This window comes from Diceros bicornis, chromosome 2 (assembly GCF_020826845.1).
Source record: "Diceros bicornis minor isolate mBicDic1 chromosome 2, mDicBic1.mat.cur, whole genome shotgun sequence".
NCBI classification, from domain to species: domain Eukaryota; kingdom Metazoa; phylum Chordata; class Mammalia; order Perissodactyla; family Rhinocerotidae; genus Diceros; species Diceros bicornis.
Genome location: NC_080741.1, coordinates 462,052 through 474,246, shown reverse-complemented (window position 1 = coordinate 474,246; position 12,195 = coordinate 462,052). Strand labels below are relative to the sequence as shown.

At 46.3% G+C, this 12,195-nt stretch overlaps 1 protein-coding gene across 8 annotated transcripts in view; it reads right to left on the bottom strand.

The window, feature by feature from the left end:
- Window positions 1-210: 210 nt before the first annotated feature.
- PLCH1 (phospholipase C eta 1) overlaps window positions 211-12,195 on the bottom strand; it is a 221,633-nt gene continuing 209,648 nt past the window's right edge. For 3 of the 8 annotated variants that reach the window (XM_058550512.1, XM_058550531.1, XM_058550522.1), the window contains exons 19-24: window positions 10,389-10,473; window positions 8,164-8,310; window positions 7,850-7,929; window positions 6,433-6,492; window positions 5,673-6,027; window positions 211-3,102 (exon numbers count right to left, since the gene is read on the bottom strand). In XM_058550512.1, the coding sequence (XP_058406495.1) occupies window positions 1,028-3,102; window positions 5,673-6,027; window positions 6,433-6,492; window positions 7,850-7,929; window positions 8,164-8,310; window positions 10,389-10,473 (2,802 nt within the window). In that variant the 3' untranslated portion in view covers window positions 211-1,027. The remainder of the gene's footprint in view (window positions 3,103-5,672; window positions 6,028-6,432; window positions 6,493-7,849; window positions 7,930-8,163; window positions 8,311-10,388; window positions 10,474-12,195) is intronic. The other 5 variants (XM_058550540.1, XM_058550549.1, XM_058550559.1 and 2 more) reach the window with 3 other exon arrangements.

Below are 12,195 nucleotides of genomic sequence, written 5' to 3'. Positions count from 1 at the left end.
CAACTGAAAAAAAAATTCACCAAGTGTTTAAAAATCTGCTTTAATTACATTTCCATAAATTCCAAGAACATCATTGCAGCTATTGTTACAAAAAAGCAAAGAGGAACATTTGAACATGCAATAAAAAATGGATTCACAGTGAAAATCACGTATGTTGATATAAAATACAGGTACTTGGCTCCCTGAAGGAAAAGGTTTCTTCTAGTTGTCTATTCACTTGGATTTTATTATGAGAAAATATTTTTTTTCTTGAAAGCTTTGGGAAAGTTTTCAATTTGTGCTACTATCATTGTTAGCTTGTGATGGAAGTCCCTCACTCTGAAAGCCATTGTTTGAAGTCTGTAATTTAATCAGGAAATTCAAAAGTACAACAAATAGCTTGGCAACTGTGTTCTTGTTACATACAAAGCCATTAGCAAAAATACGTAACAAATTTATGGAAAACAAACAATTTTACCCTTATATACAAAGTTTGCCTTCATCCTTAAACCCTCACAGCCTACTCTAAAATGAGGGAGTCTGGGGGGGCAGCTACCAATCTCTCATGGGAGGGGGCGTAGAGAAATCTTAAAAGGTAGGGTCACGCCTTCATTCTTTTAACTGAGTTATAAAACTGCATCTGGGCTTCTCAACAAAGGGAAAACTAGGAAAGATGACAATGGCTTTAAAATAAAGAATTCATCCCTTTGTCCTTTGCAGAGTCTCTTAACTCAGCAGAGAGTCGAAAGGACCACACTGTGACTGTGACCTGAGGGCACGGAGCAAAGGGCATCTTGGTGACACTGCATCACGATCTGCTGAGAAGAGTCAGTCTAGGCCTGCACACGTTGACACCAGGGGAGCGAGATCCTAGTACTCGGAAATGTCACTGGAAACTGCACAAACGCAGGAGCAGGAACAACAAAAGGAGTCAGAGGGAGACCAAAATCAAGCTTAAAATCATTTCAAGGCAAGGACCACAGTTACTGAAAACGCTGACAGTTCTACAGAATACCTTGTAAACAATGAAAATGCAGCTTTATATAATTCACAGTCTCAAAAGAAAATAAATTTCTGGTTTAGCATCACTGCTTGGCTCGGTCTGCACAACAGAATCATCAGAACCGAACTGGTGGGTCCAGCGGGAGCGCAAGGCTGTGCAGGCGCACGCGCCCTCGGGGGGTCCTCGGCCGTCCTCACGGCCCGGGGCGCCCGGCAGGTGGACGCCGCGCAGGTGCAGGTGGGCCAAGTAGGAGCCCGTGGAGTGCCGGTTCCCCGCGGGCGCAGGTCCCGAGCGCTTGCTGCGGAGAACCACGCCACCCGCGTCGCCGGGGGTCACCCCTCTTTGCTTGCTGGCCTCCTGCCTCTCCTTGGCCCGACTGGCAATGTTGCGCACTCTGCTCTGGCTTCTGGATGACAGCTTTCTGACCAGCGACCTGGGGAGAGGGCCGGCGTCCTGCTGCGAACACAGCCCCGGGCAGCCGTCGTCTTGGTCCAAGGACACGAGCTCTCGCAGCTGCTGGGTCAGGGCATCCACGGGCTCTAAAGACTCTGCCTGCACAGGCACGCCCTTCCCGTCTCTGACGCCAGTCGTAACAAAGCTCTTACTGATGCACTGATACGTGCTCTCAAAACTGCAAGCAATGTCCTCCGATGTTAGATCGCCCAGACTTTTGGATTTGCAAGGACTGGGCAGCTTCAGAGCTGGCAGAGGAGGCCGTCTGGACCACGTGGGTGCAGGCGCATGCACGTCCTGAGCACCAGACAGGGGCACACACGTCTGGTTCATTTTTGCTTCTGAATTTGAGAAATGGTTATGCACAAAACCGGCACCCTGATAGGCTAGACTAGAAATGCTTTGATTTTTGACATCTTGAATATTGTTGACTATTTCAGAGAGAGAACAGGGGAGAGTCCCTCTACAGTAGCCATTTCTCAAGCCTCTTTGAAAATGCCCCACCACATCCTGGCTGTACTTCAGTTTTAAAGGAGAAGCAAGGTGACTTGCGCCCTCTCTCCTGTACTCACAGGTTGTTACAGACAGATTTTCCGAGTCTCCATCCACTTCCACGAGGCTGCTCTCTCCAGAATTTAAACAGAGGGTGGGATCGGCTAGTAGAGCCTCCAGCGGCACATCCGTGGACGCGGCAGGACTGTGGTTCTGCGCCATTTCCCAGTCCTCTCCACTGGGGGGACTTGGTGCCCAGCAGTGAGAAGGGCCCGAGGACCAAGGCAGGGTGCCTTCCACGGCCCCCGTCTTGGCCTGACCAGGAAGAGGGTCCCCTGGCTTGGTTTTCGAGACGAGAGTGCAGGCAGCTTCACAAACAGCCTCATGCGCCAAGCGAGCAGAGGTCTCGGGGCTTGAGAACGCACTCAGCTCAGGAGACGAGCTCAGGAAGGGTGACGCGGGTTTTCCCTGGGAAAAGCCACACTCCAAGGGCATCTCTAGGTCCGCTGTGGGCAGGGGAGGACGGCCTGACCTCACCCTGGGGCCATGAAGATGAGCAACGACAGTGGGGCCGGCGTGGTCACTGGTCTCATCCAACTGGCCAATGAGCTCAGAGACGGCACCGCCCAGCTCGCTCCCGTTCGTCGAGGTGACATCGTCAATGAGGCAGGAAATGGCACTCTCCTGCAGAACTGCGGTGGACTGCGCGTCAGGTGCTGCGGAGCAGAGCGCAGACACGTCCGACAGAGACGAGGACGTGGCAGCTCTGCCCTGGCCCCAGTGGCCGTCCAGGGTCTTGATCTCCAGACTGCTTCGGGAAAGGATGCCTATCCCTCCCACAGGGACCCCCACACGCCAATTCTCCTTGGTTTTCACAGCACGCAGGTCTTGCGCCAGGTCACCTGCAGGGTCCAGAGCCCAGCGCTGCCTCGGGGAGAGGGACTCGCGGGGGCACTGGTGTTCCTGGCAGTCACCTGCCACCCGGGATCTGGTGCTCCCACCCGGGGGGCCCGGCACTGCCGGCTGCCCTGCTGTGATGGGCAGGCTGGCAGTGGAATCCCCTGGGCTGATGTCCCTGAGGAGAGCGCTGGAGGAGGAGAACTTTCTGCTGAAATGTGGAAGCTGTGGGTCCTTCATACCTGCCGCCCCGTTTCTTCTGCCGTCCTCACCTTCTGCTGGAGGAAACAAACAACAGGTTAGGGGACGTGCGTCCCTGTACGTAGGACCTGCACACACTCACGTTTGCCTTCAGACAGACAAATGAGAATGTAAATCTGCTACATCGTGACAGGATAGAATCATGGATTGTGTAGATTTGCAACAAAGTGTCTGTGTGATGAAAAAATGGTAAATATATTTATAGGAATTTCACTGAAGCTTCCCTTTGAATATCTATTACATCAGCTAAGGATGTAATAATTCTTGTCAAAAAAATGTCAATGAGTTACCATACTTTTACAGTGAGGATTACCTTCAGTTGTTTCCTATTCAGAATTGTACTACACAGAAGCATGGCAATAAAAACAGAACGAGACAGCTCTGTTAAACAAAGGACTGTGGTACCTGTAGGCAAGATACTGTAAACTTTCAAAGTTATACAAGTATTAGTAAAAACACCACCAATCATATCATTTTAAAAAACATTTTGGCAAAGGACCTAATTTAACCAACTAATTTCTAAAACAAATTGGAAGGTGTAATAAAAGCATTAAAATTTCAGTATCCGTTGACTTTAAAATGTAAAAGTAAAGGATTGGTCACCAATTCTATGCCACTGCTAATATCTAATTTTGTATTAACCATATTTTTATTTTTAATACACAAATTTCATATTGCATTCTCCCCTAAAAGAGGTGGTAAGATATCAGGCACAGTAAGGAAAACTATAAAAACACACAATTCACAGTAATCTGGGGTACCCATCATGCTTAGTTTAGTGTTAAGACAACGTTAGGTGTTCAATCAAGTGTTCGTGATCAGATTATTTTAATAGTTTTTTAATGCTTTCAGTCATGATATACAAGAAAGAAGAATGTTTAACTTATTAAATATTTTCTTAACTAAAAAAAATCATAAAAATTTGATACACCCCAAAATTACAAGGAAAAAAATTAAATATCCTATGATGTTACCACTCAGAGACAGCCACTGTAAGCTTTGTAGAGGGACAGAATTATGTATAGAATTTTGCATTCTGCATTTTCTCCACTTAATATCTTTTCTACATTATAACTTGAATCATTACACAGCTATGTAACGTTCCATAGGTATCACAAGTTTTATGAATATATATGAATGACTACATATAACTATTTTTTAATGGAAAGAAAGAAATATCACCTCCATATTACTAACTCACATCAATGATATTAACATCTTAACTGTGGCATTAACAGGATTAATTATTACCAATGTCTACTGAATATAGCTTTATCTTCCACCAAAATGGAGTTTTGAAATAAACTTTAAACACACATTTCATCTCTTCTCTGATACTGCTCTTAGCAAAATCTGAAACTTTTCAACTCCCTTTTTCTCCTTCAAATAAACTATTCAAAAATTGGTCTGTCTCCCTAGGATAACTTACAATAAAAATCAATACAAGCAAATGCTGTTTCTGAGAAAGCAGATCACTGAAATTAGGTCATACGATAAAAAGAGAATTTTGCTAAAAGAAACAAGCACAGTCACACATCACCTAACGATGGGCCACATTCTGAGAAGCACGTTGTTAGGTGATTTTGTCGCTACGCAAACATCACAGGGTGACTTACACCTAGACAGTGCAGCCGACTGCACAGCTGGGCCACACGGTGCTAATGTTACGGGAGCACCGTCGCACGTGTGGTCCGTCATCGACGGAAACGTCGTCATGTGGCGCATGACTATATCACATTCTACTTGTCTGAGACGATTCTGATCTAATTAAGACATGCTTGTTGGAGAGACATCAAATGGACACTTTTGGTGCTTAAATCACCTGAACAGGGTGGGGAGGAGCTACTGCACAAGTCAGGAGCTCTGCAGTGCATCTTGAGGCAGGCACAGCTCTCTATTGAGCTCAATGTGAGTGCAACCTTATGCTCAAATCAAGGGAGAAGAGGGGAAATGCCTGGCCCCTAAACTTGAGGAGCCCACATCTCGACAGGCGCACAGACCCGCTCCTTCCCTGCCGACATCCCAGAGACAGGGAAACGAGCCACAGGAAACATCGCCTGAGCTGCCTCTGGAGGAAGCAGAGACTTCTCAAGTGACAGCTGGCTTGCTCCTCACATCTGGATTTTCCTCCTTCTCCACAAACACTTCCAATCGTGGAAATGTGTCATATGGTGGGGAAAGAAATACAACCGTACTCAACCTCAGAAAGGTCAAGATAATCCTATTCAACCTCAGAACACTCAGCATGTACAGCACCCAGGTGCACAACCAAGACCTCTGTCCTACCCTACAGGTCACACCTCACAGACAACAGGTCCAGGCCGACACACTTGATGGCTCTCCTCATCCCTCTCTGTCAAGTTCAGATGCCAAGGTTATTTTATGGCTTTAGGTGACTATGAAATAGCTCTTCTACTACCCTCTCCCCAAAAAGCCTAAAATCTAGTCTAAAAGAAAACATTAAAAATTACTAACTTTCCATTATATTTTACTTTGACTACAAAATGTCAACCATGTCATAACAGTCATTAGGGACCAAAATGCGGCTTAGAAGGGTTCACTCTTAGAGAAACTGAAAGCATCTCACCCAGAGAGTTCTCTTTTCCTTCAGTGTCTTTCACTCTTTCAGGCAGAGGCAGCGACAGGGCCCCTAGCAGACTTCTGTCAACGGGCATGGAGACGGGGCGCGCTTGCAGACTCCGCGTGGTCCTCCTCAGGACACCATCTGAATCTCTGGCAGCCTCAGAGAGAGAATCCTTTATCTCTACCATTTCCTGGAAGCCCATTTTGCTCCTTTTTCTGCCTTTGGCTGGCGCACTGGCTGTGCGTCGCAGAATCCTGTCTCCCAGCGATCGCCTCCGAGTGTGATGGGAACTGTTCTCTGAAGAGCTGGGCCGGGGGTTCTTATGGAACAGTCCCTTCAGACCCTGGAGCTGTCTGCTCTGAAGACACAAAGGACCAACCACAAGTCAAGCAGCGCCATGGTGTTAACAACCCGCCTTCTACATGATGGCTCCATGAAAAATGGATACAGGACAGAACTTTCCAGCCACTGAGTCTATTCACACCAATAAAGCAGCAGCTCACAGCACATTCACACAACCTCATGCACACCTCGTCACCTCGCTCTGTGAGGAAGGCAGCCTTCCACCCTCACAACCAAGCTCTCCCCAAGTTTCCTGCCCAAGGGTGACAAGTGATAGGAACAGACTGTGATGAACCTCAGCCGCCTGAAAGCCACGGATGGTGTTTCTGAGAGGTGAGCAGGAAACGGATGAGCGAGAGCATGCTGCCACACGTTCAGAACGGAACACGCCGGCAAGACCCGAGCAGCATGCCGACACTACCTTGGTGGCTCCTAGAAAGTGCAATATCGTGTAACTGGGGTTGAGTATTAAAGGGCTCCACTGCAAGGAAAGACAAAGCACGGCTTGGGCTCCTTCCAGAAGGGGCGCGAGAAAAACAAAAGAAAAATGCATTTGCTCCCCTCAGCCCCTCGCTCCACTTGGGGGATTTTTAGTCACAGGTTCGCTCATTTCACACTGTGGTTCACACATCCTCGACCCAAACAGCCGTGAGAGAATAAACAACAGGACTCATACGTGGACATTTATGTAGGAGGGAGAACACGGGACACTTTCAAGTTCTAAACAAATCTGCATTTTACTGTTTCCCTCAAGCATGATAAATGCTGCAGAACCTCCTTCGTTAACCTGGGAACCCTAGAAATCCAGGAATCACTTTCGATCATTCACATTTGCATGTGTTTAGGCCAGAGGGAGACCCCAACAAGCAGCACAACGAAGGCAGCAGGCGTGGAGTTAAACCTCACGCTCGGGGAGATTCGGCCCCCGGTGCCACCCAGACTGATGGGAGGACAGACACGTCCCGGTCCAGGCTGGTGGACGCTCCCTAGCAGGTGACTGTGGTCACAGTGACAGCAGCCAGCACTTCTGAGCGCTCACTGTGCCTGTGCCAGGCAGCCATCTGAGGATGACCGGCACTACCCATGAGGGGCACTTCTACCCCGCATCCAGCTGAGGAAGCCGAGCCAGAGAGAGTGACTCCTCTGAAGGAGGAGTGCGGGCTCCACGCACTTCCTGAGAAAGAGGCCTGGACCTTCCGGGCCCTGGTCAACGCTCTCCGTCCCTCCACACCACATCTGGCCCTGCATACTCATCCTGGCAGCCTGATTACTTGGCACAACCAGGGGACAGCCTATCGATGTGCAAACTCAGCTGAGCTCTGCAGTGAAGGAGCCACAGCACGGGGAACTGAAGACACCTCTCTGGTGTCTGTTTTCAAGTCCTGTGTGCAGCTCTAAACTCATTCATGATTTCTAGGTTGTCAGTGAAACGCAACGGCACCAGATGAAAGACTGCTGCCTGCCACGGGCTGGGGTCACAGCTCGGTTAGTGCAAGACATCAGGGATGCTGCACGTCCACCGCAGCTAACTGGGTCTTTTTAAGGATTGAAATGAAATTCAAAGTTTAACTATAGCTTCACTGTTTTAGCCAAACAAATGATAGCCTGAGAGAATATTAGTTTTCTTGATTTCCCTTAGCCCAGAGCAGGCCCCAGGTGGCAGGAATGAGGACACACCTCCCAGACGGAGGGAGGAGCACAGGGCGGGGCCTGAGGGTGGGTTTTCTGATGGAGAACAGCTTGTCCAGATGCACATTCCTTTTAGGCAATTAGTCAAAAATAGCTTGGTTCAGGACCATACTGTTGCTGCACGTGCTTTAAGCCCTACCCTCTCTCACCTTTCCGTAGATGTCGTGGATTGTGATGTGGACAAATATGGACGCTTCTGTCAGCCCTTCCAGGTGGACGTGCCGGTAGCCTGAGAAAAGCAGAGAGCAGTTTCCTCTCAGCTGACCCTCCGTCTGGCTGTCCCTCGGGGGGCAGGACCAGGTACCCTCCTCCTGCCGTTCTCACATTTCACAGGGCCCATTAACACTCGCATGGCCAGACCCACGTCTCACATGCCAGACACGCCATGTACCAAGTGTAGCACGTCACACGTTAACCCTTCCAAGGGAAAAGGGATGGCCAGTCTGGAGAGAACTGTACCCACCAGGCACCAAGCTGCTGAAGGTCACCGTTCTTTGCCCAACAAAGTCTCGTCCGATAGGATCGTGATCCCACACGAGGAACCGAACCAAAGCTATTTCTGGCATGTGGACCGTAAACGTCAGGGTTTCTTCCCACATGGGGTTAAATCCTCAGAGAAATAGGAAAAGAAAAATCAGAAGAGCAAACAGCTCGGCTGAAAACAAACTGGCAGCAACACCAGCGGAGCGGACATGAGAACCTTCGCAGCAGTGATGGACATGTGACGACGACCGGCCACTCCAGGACTCGCTGCTGAAGCAAAGCCTCGGCCCACCCCACTGCTGGAAAATCACCGGTAAGAACACTGCCTGTCGATTATTACACCAATGTTGGTAACCTTTAGGGCCAAATTGCATTGTAGAGAAAGCTCCTTTAGACATTCAGATATCAGAACGCTTCAAGGAGATAAACAGTTATCTACAGTCATGACGTAAGAGTAATGTTTCAGCAGAAATAAGGAATGCTTCTCCTCACAGAACCATGCTCCTCACCCCCCGAGATCCCACCGCTGGAGGGGGCCCAGCCGAGCGTCATGGGGGCCACTGCACACAGCCTCCTGCTTCATTCTTACAGCGATCCCCGGGGGCAGTGCAGGGATTCTGGTTTTTCCAATTAATAAAAATATATATTACTGGCTTTCCAAAATATACAACTTTTTAAAATTACACAAGTTACACATGCTTTTTTTAAAGTAGGAAATTTAAGTATTTGTAACTCATTTTATAGTTGAGAAAACTGATGTTTAAAGAAAATAATGTGCCCGTGGTCACGCAGTTGGCGACAGACCTAATCAGACCGCGCACTGCTGATTTCCAGCGGCTACTCAGGAATCAAGACCTTAACACATGAAAGAGGATATATTTTCATAGCTACTGAAAATAAATAGAAAGGTATATAATTCAACTCAAATTCTAAAAGACAAAAATCTATTTCTTGGCAAAGTTCAGATAAAATAATTATATAAACTGATAAAAATTCAAGTACTCTATATAAGTTTGTTTCTCTTTTCTAAAATGAAAATAAGTTTTACTAACATATGCATTCAGGAGGCATCAGCCACACAACCCTATTGAACACCTCAGCTAATGAAATAATTACAGACTGAAATCACTGAGACGCCCTCCTGAACAAGAGACAGGATTATCTTGTATTGACTTAGTGATGACCTCTCAATTACTTCTGAGACTAAAAAATATAGATGTATTGAGCAGTGGTAGGAAAACGCAGTATAGGAAGTTTGCTTTCTTCAAGCGTGTTATTTCCTAAGTAATAGGTCTGCACTATAGTCACACGTCACTTAACGACGGATACATTCTGAGAAATGTGTCGTTAGGTGCTTTTGTCCTTGTGTGAACACCACAGAGAGTACTTACACAAACCTAGATGGCACAGCCTACTGCACACCTAGGCTACATGGTACTAACCTTAGGGGACCCCTGTTGTATATCTGGTCCGTCATTGACTGAAACGTTGTCATGCGGTGCAGGACTATACCCTTGCACCCCCAAATTTCTTTCCTTAAATAAGCACTTACAAAAACTCCTCTTAAGGTCTATGAACCTCTAACTTCTCAAACGTTTTGAGGATTGTGGTTTAGATTTATTGTAGAGTACTGATGACTAGAGATTGAGACAAACAGGTTTATCGAATGTATGAACAAACACAATTTTAGAAGACTACCAAGAAAAGACATGAGGCTTGGGTAAAAGCATTTTTCACACTGTGGCCAAAACACAATAAGAACGCTGCCTGTCTACCACACATACATATTCAAGAAGTCAACTTGCTAGAGCTGCACTTGCCTTTACAGTTTTATGTGCTCCAAAAAAAATGAGAAATCATCAAGACGTAGGCTCCACAAATGAGAACACGATATAAAAATACAAAGGAGGCATTTTCCTAAGGGAAGTTTTAACCCAGCACTTTAAAATATCATTCATTGTTTCCAATAGAAAAAAATTTTGCTTCAAAAGCAAGAGTCTTGAGAGCCTAGAAGACAACAGCCGTCAGAACGTGCCTCACCTCACCCACCTCACCCAGTCTCAGGTGGTGGGAAGACCCTGGCATCAACTCCGACAGCAGTGATGGGTTTTAGGGCTGTCTCTCTTCTGCATGACAATTTCTCTGTCAGTGCACACTCTGTGTCCAGACCATCCTGAGCACAAATCACACAGGTCACCGCCTTACCGTTGTCATCCACCACACGGGTTTGATCTTTACAACAATCCACTGGCAGTCCAATAATTTCAACTTCAACAAAAGGATCAATGATCTATGTAAATAAAGAAAGAGTATTGGTACAACAGATACATTTCTACACGTGTGTTAATTAATTTGAGAATATTGGCCAAAATGTCCTCATTTCAACAGCAACCCATTCTATTAGATGTTTACCAAGAAGGAGAAACTATACGAGGTGCAACAGGCTCAGATATACAGACGGGAATAAAAGAAAAGATTAAATTTTTGTTTGCCAATATTTACTAATACTACACACACTTTATCCAATGAGCCTACCATCCAGTTCAAGTGTATACTCAACAGAAATAAGAGCTTTTGTCCATGCTCAGAGCAGCTATATTCATAACTGCCACACTGGAACCACCCCACGTCTCCCACGAGCAGGATGGATGAACTGTGGGATATTCGTTTAATGAATACTATACAACAATGAAAAAGGACATAATGTCGAGGAATCCAGACATTAAAGAGTATATGCTGCAGGGTCCACTTACACAAAGCTTGAGCACAGACAAAACGACTCTGGTGTAGGCTGGTGTCTGACTTGGGGGGTTGGGAGTAGACATTTACTGGGAAGGTGGATGAAGTCTCCTGGGGGATCTGCATATGCTTTATCTTGATCTGGGTCACATAATAATTAATCAAGCAATCCACACTTGATTTGTGCACTTTAATGTATGAAATCAATCATTACTATAATGTAACTTTAAAAGTAGTAAAAAATGAAAAGATTAAAAAGGAACCAAAAGAAACAATATGAATGTTTATCCCCCCCCACCTCCCCCGTCTCCTCTGGGGGAGGGTCCTGCTTGTTGGTCATCCATAAACTCTTGTTTGTTGTGCAAGTTCTGGATAATAAGCAACTAGGACTAAAAACGTAAAGAATCCAGAAAGAGCTGATCTAAAATAAAAGTCTAAAGGAGAGAAAGTTACAAAGTCTGAGAACACACATTTTTAGGAGCGTGGAGAGTAAGGAGAATATAGAGTCTGGGGGCAGTTTCAGGGCATAAGAGCTGGAGGGACGATGGAAAACACGTTGAGACAATTAGGTGGACAGACATAACTAACCATGGTAAAGTTCACTTGTTCTCAATTAATTATTTTATGCTAGAAGTTTTTCCTTTGAATAGAATCCTGTGGTAAAACTGGACCATTGGGGATCTCAGAATTTTTTGGGCAGCTAATGAATATGATTTCTGTTCTGAAGGAATTCAAGATGACCACAGACTTGAAGAGCAACTTCCTGTTTCAAACGAGGCTCCTGAGCTGAGCTGCGGCGAGTCGTGCAGCCGTCTGTGCTTCAGTCCCCTCATAGATAAACCTGAGACAACAGTGTCTGCTCCATCACACTGTCGCCTGGGCGAGATGCTGGAGGGTGGGACTGGACAGTGCAGCAAGACCGGGGAGAGATTTGAAAGGAAGAATTCCCAGGAGAGCAAAGAAAAGGTGAAAATTAAAGATGACAATCAATTTTCTGATTGGGAGCAAGAAAAATTGTTACTTCATTCTCAGAGATATAAACAACACGAGAGATCATGGGCTGAGCACTCAGGGAGCCGGACGGGGGAAAGCTATACCCTTATTTCCATTAGCCTCTGACTAGAGCACAACATAGTAATTTCATCACGTATAAAAACGTCAGATCACCAGGTTGTACACCTGAAACTAATATAATATTGTATGCCAATTATACTTCAGTTAAAAAAGGATGGAAAGAAGAAGAAACGATTAAACTTCCTGATACTGCCAAGTC